At 42.5% G+C, this 14,525-nt stretch overlaps 1 protein-coding gene across 1 annotated transcript in view; it reads left to right on the top strand.

The window, feature by feature from the left end:
* Window positions 1-14,525, top strand: part of LOC139306463 (FERM, ARHGEF and pleckstrin domain-containing protein 1-like) — a 49,058-nt gene that overhangs the window by 25,735 nt on the left and 8,798 nt on the right. The window contains exons 6-15 of the mRNA XM_070930319.1: window positions 2,079-2,176; window positions 3,247-3,361; window positions 4,997-5,144; window positions 5,503-5,598; window positions 5,725-5,891; window positions 5,987-6,055; window positions 6,191-6,266; window positions 6,645-6,855; window positions 13,526-13,728; window positions 13,841-13,930. Coding sequence (XP_070786420.1) covers window positions 2,079-2,176; window positions 3,247-3,361; window positions 4,997-5,144; window positions 5,503-5,598; window positions 5,725-5,891; window positions 5,987-6,055; window positions 6,191-6,266; window positions 6,645-6,855; window positions 13,526-13,728; window positions 13,841-13,930 — 1,273 coding nt within the window. The remainder of the gene's footprint in view (window positions 1-2,078; window positions 2,177-3,246; window positions 3,362-4,996; window positions 5,145-5,502; window positions 5,599-5,724; window positions 5,892-5,986; window positions 6,056-6,190; window positions 6,267-6,644; window positions 6,856-13,525; window positions 13,729-13,840; window positions 13,931-14,525) is intronic.

Raw genomic sequence — 14,525 nt, 5'->3', positions numbered from 1 at the left:
CCTATGACCTCAGTCCTTTTAAACTCCTTGTTTGGAAAGTGTCAACTATCAGCCACCATCTTGTCTGGGTTTTTGTTTTGTTTAGTCTGACAGTCATCAGAGCCGACTGCACTGTTTGTGCTCGTCTCAGCTCATTCCACAAGTTTCAGCTACAGCACAGCACCGTTTTGCATCACATAACCAAAACATTTGACCTTCCACATTTTCCCATGATGCTGTGGTTCCCTCTAAGTGCCCAGCTGGATTTACTTGAGACCAGAGCCAAGCAGGAAGCGAGCATAGTGCCTCTCATCTGTGAATGAATCTCCGGAGATTGAATAAAGACTTCAAGTAATCCTTAAGATTGTCATACAATCAAACCCCATTTTTAATACTATTTATATATAACCATTCAGTGTATTTACATTACCTCTCTATATAGTAGTATAGTTTTGGTAAGTGGCGGGGTCTGCCACTCCTGTGCTGAATTTAAATTGCCAGGGACTCTTTTAGACTTTTTAAGACATTTTTCACATAGAATGCAAATGAATCAAACCGGCCAAAGTATGAAAGTATGTTAGAAAACCAGTGGTGATGATATGGCCTAGAATTATTGATTATTGTATCACTTTATTTTTTGAGCACTTCCCAGCAGCGTATAACAATAATTCCTAATGAAAATGACAATTGAAAGCATTCAGCTGGCAAAACACAATTGGAAATTATTGTGAAGATGTCACAGGAAATGCAATGGTTACTGACGTTAGTGCTAACTGACCACCAAAACACCAAAACAACAGTTATTTTAGTGGATCGTTTTTAATTTAAGGATTATAACTTTAATTTCACAAGAGAACATCGTCACCAGTTCGGAACGCCTTACATATTTTCCACTGACGTTGTTCGGCCTCTCAGCTCGCCAGTTTATTCCACTGATCTCATATCGTCTTGGAGAGTGCCAGCTGACTGTAGCATTTAACAGGAAGTGGGCACACAGCCTTTTTTCCTTTGTTTGGCTCTCACAGCATTTCACTGTTGTCAATGTTTCCTTTGATGGGTAACGTGGGCGCAGACAGACCAAATATGTAGACAGACAGATGCAAGACGTATTTCTTAGAAGATCTATCAAAATGATATTCGCCTTTTGTTAAAAATGGGACACTCGCCAATTAGTGCTGCTCCAATATACTGAAGGTGAGGTTTAATATGTTTACATTACGTACGATAGCACTCTGAACTGTGAACTTTACAAAGTTGCATTCTCCATAACAGAGTTTGAATGGGCTTGATGTATTTAAATTGGTGCAGCGTTCTTAAATAGTGAAATTACTCCAGGCTGAAATAAAAAAAATATTGAAACTCACCAAAGCCTCATTAACTTTATTAGAGAGCTAATCGTGCAGTTATAAAAAGGCTGATTTGCTTATCGCATAAAAAGCTGCTGTGGACCAGTAATCACACACTTATACACACATGGATGCACTCTGAATGTACCTCTTGCAGCCAGTCCACTATTTGTCCTTATACAGTGAGTAGAGAGCTGGTGAATCAGCCAAACCCATGTTTAAAAACACTGAATTTTGTCCTCTTTACTGACTGGTTGTGTTTGTTCTGTCATTGGCTTCATTATTACCCTGAAATATGTAACAAATCCTCCAAAAATACATTCGTCAGTACAAAATAATAGCAAACAGAGCTGATGGTAGGTTTTGTATTATATATATATATCTACAGTCTTCTTTATAGTGCTGTCTCTGCTGTTTCCTGATTGAAATGCAGCGTCATGACCACGTGCATGCTGAGTGCATGTGTGTGTGAGTCAGATCATGTTACAAGAAGCCGACTGTATAATGATTAACAGAAAAGAGCGTTTTCTCAATGAGAGATTGTTTTTAAGTCATTAGATGCAATGTATCAGCAGCACTGTGTGTTTGAATGTGCATAAATGGCAGCAGTTTGATGGTAATGGAATTGCTTTTAACAGTTGAGGTTATTAAGTGTGCATTAACCTCATAACCTCCTTGCTTTCTGCCTTTTCTTCCTCCTCCACTCTCTTCTATTTCTGTCTGTGTTGCATCTTTTATTCTCTCTTTCTCCAGGTATCTGTTTGCCCTGCAGATTAAACGCGACCTGGCCTGCGGCCGTCTCATCTGTAACGACACCAGCGCTGCTCTCATGGTCTCCCACATCATCCAGTGTGAGTGCAACACACATGCTGTGAATGCTAGCATGATGGCTGGCATTAATTACCATGTCTGAATAAAGCCAAACATTTATGTGAAGGAAGTTGTATGTCTGAATAACTCATCACTTTAGCAGCTTGTTGAAGCCAGCAATTTTACATTTTCCATAAGTGTGACAGATATTCCCTTTGGGGGTATTTCAGCAGCACTTACTGTATTATGGCGTGTGTGTCACTAGTTCAAATTTAAACCAGCTTCAATTCAATACAAAGCTGTCTTTCTCAATATTTAACACTTATCTGAAGAGGATGTCGTAAGTTGGGATCTTCTGTTGGGATTCAGCTCACTCCAGCAGGGCAGATGCTTGCCAGCATGAGGCCATGATCCCAGCTCATGCTGCTGAAGGACGATATGTTTCCCTCCCGTCACTCTTTCTTTATTCCCTTGTCTTGTCAGTCTCATCAAGCACCAGTATTCCCTTATATTTAGAACCAGTAACATTATATTTATTTCACCGCCCGCCACCTGTTCGTCAAACCATCCGTGTTCACCACAGCGACCGTTGTTATTCAGCACCATATGTGTGAGGATTTATGGATTCAATTCAGTCTTGCAGACAGCGGCGGGCCACGGCACAGCATGCTAAAGAATATGACTTGGTTGCCGTGGTAACCGCCAGTGCTGCGCCCGTATGTGCACCTGCGCGTGGCTACACTACGAGGGTTTATTGTTTGCTGGTATTGGACAGATGGAGACACATGCATCAGCACACTTCATTTGATCTACAGTAGAACAGATTTGGATGCTGTATGAACAAGATTAACTATAACAGAGACAGGAACAATAAATCATAGTTAAGCAATGTATATTCTCTTTTTTTTGCTTACAGTACTGCTGTATCGTTCTGCATTTCCTCTTTTAAACTCCCTTGTCTCCTTTTCCTCAACACTCTGCATCTTTATTTAATCTGCTCTCAACCGCCTGTCGCCCACTTTCCCCCCATTTCTCTCTTCATTTTCTCTCCAAATAAATAATGAATTCTCACCCTTCTGCCACCTCTCTCCTCCTTCTCTCCCTCCACCAGCCGAGATAGGAGATTTCGATGAGACCCAGAGCTGGCAGCATCTTCTCCACAATAAGTACCTGCCTGACCAGGACGCCATCAGAGACAAGATCACTGACTGCCACCGCAAGCATGTGTAAGTTATCACATGCGTGTCCAAACACCCACATACTGCATGTACAAGCTCACATGGACTCATTCAGTTTTTAGCAGATTAAAGGAGGGCAGGATATTTTCACTCTACATGGTGGTAAAGTCAGCAAATGGATCTCCATATGAAATATTCAATGTATACTATAAATAGTAATTAGGCCTGCTTTAAGTGAAAAATGCCTATCACAATTTCGACGAGCCTAAGGTGACGTCTTCAAAGTGCTTGTTCGTCTGAGCAACAGTCCAAAATCCAAAGTTGTTCATTTTTACAATGTAAAACTGAGAAAAGCAACAAATACCCACTTTTAAGAAGCAAATATTTGGCATTTTTTGGTTAAAAAAATTACTATCATCATCAAATTGCTCAGTAAAGTGTTTATTGTGTTGTATTATTTTAAGTTTTATCGTTACTGTGAGAATTAGTGTGCCCTCTAGTATAAAACTCTGCACAGTCAAGCTTAAACAATAAGCAAAGGTTACATTGGCAGCTCTCTTTCCCTGGAAGTAGCTGGTCAAAATGAATCCGTGCTTGAAAAACAATACTGAGCCGAGCTTTAGTCTGACTGTGGATCAGTTTCTAGGTCGCAGGTGTCGGGAGAAATTGTTTTTCACTTAAACACACACACACATATACTTCCACAGCAAGTCTCTCTCACACACACACACACACACAAATATTTATCTGCTTATTCAAATGTGTGCTCACAAACACACCCATTACACAATTACACCCAACCCATAAGTCTCTCAGTGGCAGAGATGTTTATCTCTTTAACCACAACACACACACACACACACACACATAATCTCTCCCCCGCTGAGGTGGCTGTCTGCAAACATACCACTTGGTACTCCCTCTGTGCCCCGGGGACCACACATTCACACAGCGCGTCTCATTTACATTATAGCTGTGCTTTCCCCGCCACTGTTTGCAAATACATGACAAATGCATTTCCTTGTTTTCTGGAGATGTAAATTCCCCTAAAACCCTCACTTAACCACAGATAAGAGCTGAAAACCAAACCGCATTCTTGTTGATTACCTGTCATGGTCACCCTGTGCACCGCAAACCCGTTCTCTCTCTGTGGGCTGCCTCCCCCTCCTCCCCCGATCCTTCACCCACCGACGCAGGAAGGAAGTGGCTAATTCAGCAGCTCATACAGGAAACAGGAAGCTATTTTCAGATTTGTGAGGAAACAAACTTCTTTTGTGGCAGATTTCTTTCCGCCCGCAGAGGGTTTTGCCATCTGATGCCGTGATGTATTTGAAGACTGTTTGTTGTTTCTGCATTCACAATAAATTTGGAATGGAAACCTGGAATGGGTCACGTCTAACATCTGGTGCATAAAGTACACACGGTGACACATGAGCACTTTGTAAGGGATGTTTACTTTCTAACTGAATGTTGACATATCATTCAGGTAAGTGCTCTAAAAAAAATTCCTTATGGTTGTTGCCATGGTAACAGTCCCTGGAGACACATTATGTACAAGCTAACAGAACAGAAAAAGGAGAAATTCAGTCTATATTTTTTTATATTCTTGCTTCAGCTTGAGAACGAGTGAGAGGACCTGGTATGTTGATTAATGGATAATCGATTGATCGCTCTTCTCCACAGCGGGCAGACTCCTGCAGAGTCGGACTACCAGCTGCTGGAAATCGCTCGGCGGTTGGAGATGTACGGCGTTCGTCTGCACCCAGCCAAGGACAGAGAGGGTACTAAGCTCAGTCTGGCTGTGGCGCACACTGGGGTGCTGGTATTCCAGGTAAAACCATAAATATCAGATTCAACGACCTACTTATAAATCTAAAAGTGTCCTGCTGACATGTGAGTTGTTCCAGAGTCAAGTACTCGGCTGCATATCTAGGTCAGAGGTATGGGCTGTAAATTCCTTAAGTGTTTTCTGGAAAGCGGTGATACATACATACGATCTTTTTTGTGGTGCTTTTCCTTGACTACTGCAGTTTGTGTACAATTATTAACCTTATCTTTATCTGCTGGTGAAGATATTTCACTATATATATATTTATTTATTTTTAATGATATTTCAGATATCTCAATTTATCCCTTCCCTTGTAAGATAAAGATTTTTTCATGAAAATTATGTCTTCTCTTTTATTTAGGGTTACACAAGAATTAACGCCTTCAACTGGTCCAAGGTTCGCAAGCTCAGCTTCAAGCGCAAAAGGTTTCTAATTAAGCTGAGAGCTGACCCCACTGTAAGTCATATAACACTTCCTTTCTTTTTCTCAGTCTTCTCTCTTCCTCTCTCCACCCGTCTAATCATCCATCCTGCATCTCTTCCTCCCGCCATCCGTACTTATATCTGCCTCTGCGTCCTCCAGCAGAATGCCCACCACGACACGCTGGAGTTTGCCATGGCCAGCAGGGATTGCTGCAAGGTCTTCTGGAAGATCTGTGTAGAGTACCACGCCTTCTTCAGGCTCTTCGAAGAGCCCAAGCCCAAACCCAAGCCCATCCTCTTCACCAGAGGATCCTCATTCCGGTTCAGGTAAGGAGAGGACACACAGGGAAGGATAGAAAACGCTTGCATTTGTCTGTAATTTGTTTTTCACCGCCTGCTTTTCTCTCTTTGTGTACCTGCAGCGGTCGAACCCAGAAGCAGATCATCGATTATGTGAAAGACTCGGAGCTCAAGAAAGTTCCATTTGAAAGGTGAAGTTCCCTCCGAACCTCCCCAGCACCATCACTCTGTAACAGATAGAAAGGACACAAACCAGCAATCAGATATCTGTTTTCCTGATTAGTTGCACATGATTTGACCTCTTCTGTCCCCTCCTGTCTTTCCAGGAAGCACAGTAAGATTTTGTCCCACAGCAGCATGTCTCCTCAGTCGCCTTCCTTCAGATCGCAAGTGCCAAAAGAGGTGATACACACTTTTTTTTTTTTTTGCATTAGTTTCTATCTCTTTTATTTTCCATGTGATTTGTTGTACCCTTACAGACTATCTGTGTCTCTGGTTAAATCCGGAGCTGCTCTCTGGCCAAAAGTATAAAGCTGTTTTTGTCCTGAGCAGCTCCGGGGAGTGAGTGTGTCTGAATGTGTGCCTTGTCTCTGCTCGCTGGTTTCCTTATCTGTTCCCATAAATAGCAATTTATCCAAAGTCAGTGATTGAGTTAAATGAGCCCAGTTAAATAAGAGTTTGAAGAGCTTCTCCCCTGAGCTGTCTCCTCCTGTCGACCTCGACCCATCACTCCTCTTTTGCTCCATCTTCTGTGTTTTTCTTCCCTTTCCTCATTCGCAGAGTGCCATGTCTGTCCAGTTAGCAGACCAGCCTGACTCGGCCAGACCAGGCCGTCCAGCTGAGTCTAATGGTTCAAAGGAGCCACCAGCGGCCACGTCCTCCACCAATGGCTACCACGATATACCGGCAGCGCCCGGCTCAGACCCGACTCGGTCCCGACAGAACCACCACGGCACCGGATCAGCGCCGGACCCGCAGTTCCTCAACCCAGGTCCATCCTGCAGGGCAAACAAAGGCAGCAGCTCCTCTATCCCTTACATAGACTGCAGCGACATAGACAGTGAATGTGATGTGACAAAGAACAGCAGGGCCACCAGGGGCCACAGCAATGCAAATGACAGCAATGCGGATGAGCCTTGTGTGTATAATAATAAGCATGGGGGTAGCAGTCGCAATGGGGGGCAAGCTGGGAGTCTGTTTGGGGTTGTAAATGGGTTCTACCACACCAATCACCAGGGGCTGATGCAGCAGCATCAGCAGCAGGTTATAATGGGGCAGCAGCAGCAGCAGCAGCAGCAAGGTATGCTGGGTAACCGGAGCACTGTAGATCAGTCTCCAGTGTCTAACAAGTTTAATGTCAGTCACGAGCTGACAGATGATGAAATTTTACACAATGGTGGTTCATTTCATGGACACCTCCCGCTCCACAGCACCCTGTTGGACGAAATCCTTCAGGGTCGAGACAAGCGAGGTGCAGCGACAGGGCGACCGTTAGGAACCGGGACTCGTAGTCAGTGTTCCAGCCCGGTGATCAGCAGCTTCCACCACCGCACAAACTCTCTCAGCCACGCTGAGATGACAAACGGCCACGGCCAGCCGCGCTCTGCCTCACGCTGGGATGACGGCGGGCATTATTTCACTAAACGTCCTGGAGTAGTCCCAGTGGAAACTCCCACTGTCCCGCCACCATCCCACCCACCAAACCACTACGGTAGCTACTCCCCGATCACCTCAAACCGCACACCGCCACTTTTTGCCAAACCATATAACAACAACAACATGAGGAACCGCTCTGATACTGATCCATTCATTCTCAGCCAGCTTACATCCACCCCCATCCACCACCACGACCCTCATCGCTCCGGGTTGCACGCCCAAGCCCCATGTTCAGCCCCGATGGAGCGAAGGATGATAATAACTAACGGGAATCATGCGGGGAACCTCTTGGTTCCAGGTCAGGCACGGTCCAACACAGTGCAGCGGTTGTTTGGTCGTCAGGGAAAGCCCGGTAACAACCCGACCCGTAACAACAACCTAAACCAGCCGGTCCAAATGATCGACGGATCTACCAGCAGTGGCACCGACACCAGCGACACAGAGTCAGACACCGGCAGCAGCGCGTACAGCCAGCCGTTAATGTACGGCAATCCTGCTGCCGTCAGTTCCATGAATTCGGTCAACTCGAACGGTGTGAACTCGTCGCCCTTGCCTCGTAGCAAGTTCTCCTTCGGGAGTCTCCAGCTGGAGGAGGGGGAGGATGGTGAGGGAGAGGAGGAGGAAGGGTGCTACCGCTTTAACGAGGAAGATATAGGGGGTCGGGTCTTCAGCTGTTGAAGGGTAAAGATATGCAAGCAGTTCAGCATAATCTCAATTTAGTGTATTAGAGCTAAACTGTCAAACTTAATCACCCAGTTACATTAATGAAGACCGAAAAAGGCTCCATTAATAGTCGAATATTGAAATAGAAGTACACAACTGTGCGATACTGTAGATCTAGTCCACCTGTTGACACTAGGTAAGCTGTGATGTACACCTTATATAGCACACATTTTGTGCAAAGGTTCTAACATATTTTTGACACATTTTGTGGGGTTTTAACTGTGAATAGAAACACCAGCCCTACCTTTAGATTAATGATAACACGTCCATTGTTTCCAAAAATCCCCCTTTTTTTGTATTGAATTTTGTATGCAAACCTTTAGTCTAACTCCACGTGTAGTAAATACTTATTTGTCAAAGCCTGGAGGCAATTCTGCCAGCTCTCTGTAAAACCTTTAAGAATCAGCCTGAGTAATGTCTCAAGAAAAATCTTCCTTACAATGTGCCATAACTGTATATTCAGTGTAGTTGTATGTGCAGATGAAAAATACAGATTATGTTGGGAAGTCTTCTTAGAAATCTAAAGGAAAACCTTCACGTGTAGAATTGTAGTTTTTTGTGGGGAAGATTGTTTCTACAATTCCTCCTCGTTTTTCTTCACAAATCATTTGATAGCATCGATATTATTCGTAATCATATGATTTCTCCTATTCCGTTTCGGAGAAATAGGAGGATTCACCTTATTGTAGCTCACGTTTCTAAACGATATTTTCTTGTTGTTGAGATATTAAGGCGTTGAAGCAAGAGATGAATTGATTTTTAGGTGGCTTTGATTCTGAAAGCTGGAAGCTGTTGAGTTGATCAGCTGCCTTTCTTGGTCATTAACAGAACTCGACTGTTTGTTGTAATAATGTTAGTGTCCTAATGTAGCATTTTCTCTAAATCAAACTTTTATAATGACTGTTGTCTCGTGCAATAGAAGGGCTTTAAGATGATAGCTGGAGTTCAATGGGAAGTCTTTGGAGGTTTTTAAGGGGAAAGCTGTTTTATGTCAGATGTTATATACAGTATGTGGTTGTTCGGACTGTGTTAAACCACTAGGATAACACGAGAGGTATTCCCCTTTAATTGTACAGTATACTCGAATGTTCTTGTTAGAGATTGTACTTGGAGTAATACACTTGACTTGGTAGAGAAAGGTGTTAAAATGTGTGAGCTATGGGGATCTGGCGGAGGAGGAAGGCTGTAGCTAACGGCCGGTCTCGCCTTTCTCATTCGGTTTTGGCCGAGCTGACGTCCTTTTCTTTTGGAGCACTTTTTTACGCTTTCATTCGACTTCTGTCTGTCTGTCGTGGGCAACTTGCACTGTAATTTGGATGTTTGTGGTAGAGACTTCTTGTAGTAGTTCTCTTTTGTATTTACCGTTAGTGGAGGAATAGATTTGCATCAATTAAAATGTTAGGGAGAGTATGATCATGACCCTAACCTTTTTATATCTGTATTTTTGATAATAACTGCAGCTCCATGTGTGTCTGCATTTCTGCTGAAGATGCATTATACGCGCTTATTCTACTTCTTGGTTGGTCATGGGCTTTTTTCAGTCTTTATTTCTTTCTGTCGTTCTTTTTTTCTTTCTTTCACACAATAAGCAATAATCAAACACGCCAACCATCGTCCTTAAACCTGTGACCATCCATAGCTGTCTGCTTTGCTCGGCTTGGCCCCTGGCATGTTCTACGACCACACACAAAAGAAGGTAGCTCTTTGTTATCTTTCACTTCCTTTGGATGCTGTTCTTTCTTCTTATTGAAGGTGTGCCGGCACTCCATCCCCATCACGGTCATTTGCACATGCTTCTTTTGTTTTCACTGCAACACTGAATTAGGATAAAGCCTGTTGATTGTTTTGTAAAATTCAACACATTATTTTGCTGTGTTTTGCTAAGTCTTAATTTGACCAATACTTTGGTTTAAGCTAAGCTAAAGACATTCCCATCAGCCTCAGCTGTACTTTGTGTTTATTGCTAATTAGCACATGTTAGCATATTAACACGCTAATCTATGATTGTGAACATGTGAAACATTACACCTGCTAAACATCAGCAATGTTAGCGTTGTCATGGTGTGCATGTTAGCATGCTGACATTAGCATTTAGCTTGAAGAACCGCTGTCACTTTGTTTTTTTGGAAATAGAGACAGCTAGCAATACAAATTATATTTTGAATTAGCATACAAACTTTTCTGAATTTGGATCAGCTTTGTAACTAAAGATGCTTATTAATTATTGACTCACAGTCCATAAAAACACAAGAATTAGTCCTCATTTCAGGACATGCTATATCAGAGATACCTTCTTAGCCACTTTTCCATGAATATGCTATGACTCAGGGAGCCTTAGTGCTCCCCAAAACAGTGAGGTTTCAATCTACGAAGTGAGTTAACGTATGGGATCTTATCATGTGTTCTCAGCTTCTAAAGCCGAACAAGCTTTTCTTTCCTCAGAGCTACTGCTGCGTCCTGAAACAAATGTTCACGCTTTGTATATGCACTGTTTTTAAGCATGTCTTCTGTTAGTGGGAAACACAATGCTGTTTTCTCACCGTTTCCTTTTCTTTACTCTGAACGCATGTTAACCAGGCAAGCAAAGTCCCTGCTTTTCTGTCATTCTGCTCTGTTTTGGCTCACTTTGTCACTTCTTGTTTCTGTCATTGGGCTCAAAATGGTTTCAGATGTTTGAGAGGCATTAGGTGCAGTAAATGTGTAACGTTCCCTTTTTTCAGACACAAACTCCTCTTCACTTCTCGTGGGATATTACAGTTTTCATGCCTTTTTTTTGTTACTACACCATCATGTTTAAGTAACTGCACCCTGTCTTTTTCAAATATTTAGAAACCATTTGTGTTTTTTTTTTGCCCCAGGTTTCCTCACTGTGCACAAGGACACAACAGGGCTGACTTGACTCCAGTACTCTTTTAACGCAGAGTGAGAGGGCGAAGGTAGACAGATAAAAGTAAAGTTAAGCTAAATGCAAATGTAGGTGCAAATATAAAAGAAAAAAGTCTTTGAGAGACGCAGCATTTTATTTTGTAAGGTGTGAATGTCTGAGTATTGTCAGAAGATGGACACACATACATGAATACTGGAGTTGAGTCCACCTTGTCTTCCCTTTCACTGCCTGTCACCAAATAGCAGTCGCAGCAAGTCACTCCCATTGAGGCTTTTTGTAAAGTTAATGTACTGTACATACAGTAACAGGCTGATAGATTGTGATTTTTGTATTCATATTGTAATTTGTATGTTAATGGGGTTAATCAGAGCCAAATTTGCTAGATTATCTTAAAAGATGAAAAGTAAAATGATTGTAGTTTCTTCTTCTCAAATAGTTCAACATTTTGGGCTATGAATTCGGTTTCATGTAAACAACTCTCAGCAAGAAACCAAACAAGCATATCTCCCAAAATGTCAAACCATTTTCTATCATTTAGATTATTAAAATGGTATACGGTGGCGTTGTAGCATCACATCTATGCTTCTCTTCCTGTTTACATAATACACTTTTTACTGACTGACTTCTTTTGAAGGAATAAACCGTCTTTCTGGCCATTCTTCTAATTTTTGTGATTTGAAGATTGGTGGCAGCTTTAGTTTGCATGTCCTGTATTTCATGGTGCATGTCTCTGTTGAGTGACAGGCTTTGCAGCATCTCTAAAACATAAAATCACAATAAATACTGAGCATGCAAAGGTCAAAGTGCTGCCAAGTCAAAAGAAAGGCATTGAAATGATCATTTTTCCCTGGACGCACTCTGATTAATGGCCTAAAGACTCACTGACTCACTGGTTTTCTTTGTCACTCTTGTAACACTTTGTATTCTTGCATTTCACAAAACACCTACTGGATTTTTTTTTTCTTAAAAGTTTTTTTCTTTACCCTTCATCTCTCCTTTTAACACTGTAACTGATTTTGTGCACTAGTGTCAATAAAAAAACGACCTTGTATGTTCGAAGAAAAGGGACTCCAGAATTTTCTGTAGAGGGAACCGATGTCCAACTACCCCTGCCCCACCTACCTACCCTGCTTGAATTGTGACCCCCCCCACCCGTGTCTTGTGTTGTGGTAGCTAGACTGTAGAGTAGAGGTTGTTCGTTTTGTTCGACACTGTTTGTTCAGCATGTGCGCACATGATTGGATCCGTTTCTGTCTGTGTTTCCGTGTTTTCTAGCTTCTGTTAGCTCGTTGTTTCACCTGTGTTTTGTGTCGTTGTAGTTTTTCTTCTGTATGGTGGCAAGTTCTTTTATAGCACCCATCACAGATCTGCACTCAGTGGTTGCCATGGTTTTACCCATGATCCAGTTTGGTGTATAACAGTGGACTCTTTGGAAACTTTGCACCTGGGCAAGTATACAGTCACAATTTAGTACCATGTAGTAAACCTCTGTAGTGACTCTAGCTGTAGTGAAAAGTAGGTTTTACCTTTTATTCTTCTGTCCCCAAAAAGTTAGACCAGACCAGACTCCTATTAGAAAACAGATGATTTTAGGCATCATCACAACCAGCAAGACTATCACCTATGTATAGAAGATCATATCTATAGTGCATTGTAAGGGGAATGGAAAGAGTAATATAGTATTCATAGATTGTCAACTAGAGCTGAAACGATTAGTTGATTAATCGATTAGTCGATCAACAGAAAATGAATCCTCGGACATGCATCATTTGTCTTTTTACTTACTCTTATAATGCACAGATATGGTCTTTATTAAGTCTTGCAAATAAACTGGTAATCCATAGCTCCTTACTAATATATTCTTAACATTTATTGCTATTTTTTTCCTTCTTTTCATCTTCTTTTTAACCATATGTTAGATGAGGATCCAAATAGAGAAATAGTGTAGACGTAGCCTCCTTGAGAGATTAGGGATCGTAGCATTTTTGTCATGTGGCGACCTGCCTGAACGTGACAGCTGCTCATTTTGGGTCCTGACCCATGATTTATAATTGATTACGTAGCGCTGTGTAACCCTGAAATTCATCGCCATACAGGTTGGGTACTTTTGGAGGAAGTATTTGGGGAATATGTTCATATGCTGAGCCTCTAAATGCAGGGTGAATCAAGAAGCCTTTCCCTCCACTGAGAGGAAAGAAAGAAAATGTGACTATAAGAATTAAATGATAAGGGAGATGGCTGTGAATTTCTTTAAAGTAGCTGAATGGCTTTGAATCTATTTTAACTCCATCCCTTATCCTCTCCTGCTATCTTCTCCCTTATCTCACTCTTTGTTCTATTCCTGTCCCCGTCTCCCTCCCACTCTCCATTTTCTTATTTTCCTCTCCTCCCCCAGAAAGTCCCGGTTCAGAGGACTCTCCAGGGGGAAGTCCCTGTGTGGTTGTTAACGGCAACGGCTCGGTAAATGGGCAGGGGATGGGCAGCATCCTGGGTCCAGGTCAGAGTCCTGAAGCACGGCAGCTATCACCTCTCACCAGCCCGCTGCTCACCGACGCCGGATGTGTCCGCAATGACGATGAAGAGGAGGCGAGGAGGAAGGTGAGCGTACAGACAGGGAGATGGTGGATGGATGAGAAAGAAAAGGAACTGATCAGTGGATAGGTGAATGGGTGGACAGATGGATCGATCTTATCTTTCTGTTTGTGTCCAGAAGTTTCCTACAGACAAGGCCTACTTCATCGCCAAGGAACTGTTGACCACAGAGCGGACCTACCTCAAAGACCTGCAGGTCATCACAGAGGTAAGGAGGACATTTTTACACATTTCTATCGTTTCTTTCGATGATGTAGTTTTGAAAACAGCCACAGAAGCTACAAAATCACTCTTTTGATGGTGATTAAGTGTTTGTTCGCTCTGCCATGTCGATTCTAACTGCAGGGCCATTCTCAACTGGCTGAGAGAGAGAGATGTTTGAAAAGCCATCTGTGTTAAGACCAAGAGCTACTCTGGCCAAGTGTAAACACATTCCCTAAAGCACACAGCCCTGCAGAGCACACAGAGGGACCCTGAACCACAGTTGGTCTCTTTAAAGCCTCTGTACTGGAATAGTGAGTCAAAGCTGGTTATTTCAAAGCCTGAATTTTGGGACCGTGAGCTAAAGTTGGTCTTTTTAAAAGCTCACGTGTTGGGACAGTCAGAGTTGGTTTGTGAATCAGCACTTGCACTGGTGATTTTATAGCCTAAATATTGGGAAAGTGAGCTCAGCTTGGTCTTTTGAATGCCAAAAATTGGGACAAGGAGCTTAAGTTGAACTCTCTGTTCCTGTATTTTTTACTTTTTTTATTCCCATCCCGAAAATGGGCTTTTATGTGCATTTAGTTTGGCCCACGAGTGAA

This window comes from Enoplosus armatus, chromosome 24 (genome assembly GCF_043641665.1).
Source record: "Enoplosus armatus isolate fEnoArm2 chromosome 24, fEnoArm2.hap1, whole genome shotgun sequence".
Lineage (NCBI taxonomy): Eukaryota > Metazoa > Chordata > Actinopteri > Centrarchiformes > Enoplosidae > Enoplosus > Enoplosus armatus.
Note: the sequence above shows the minus strand (reverse complement) of the source record. Positions and strands in the feature narration are given on the sequence as shown.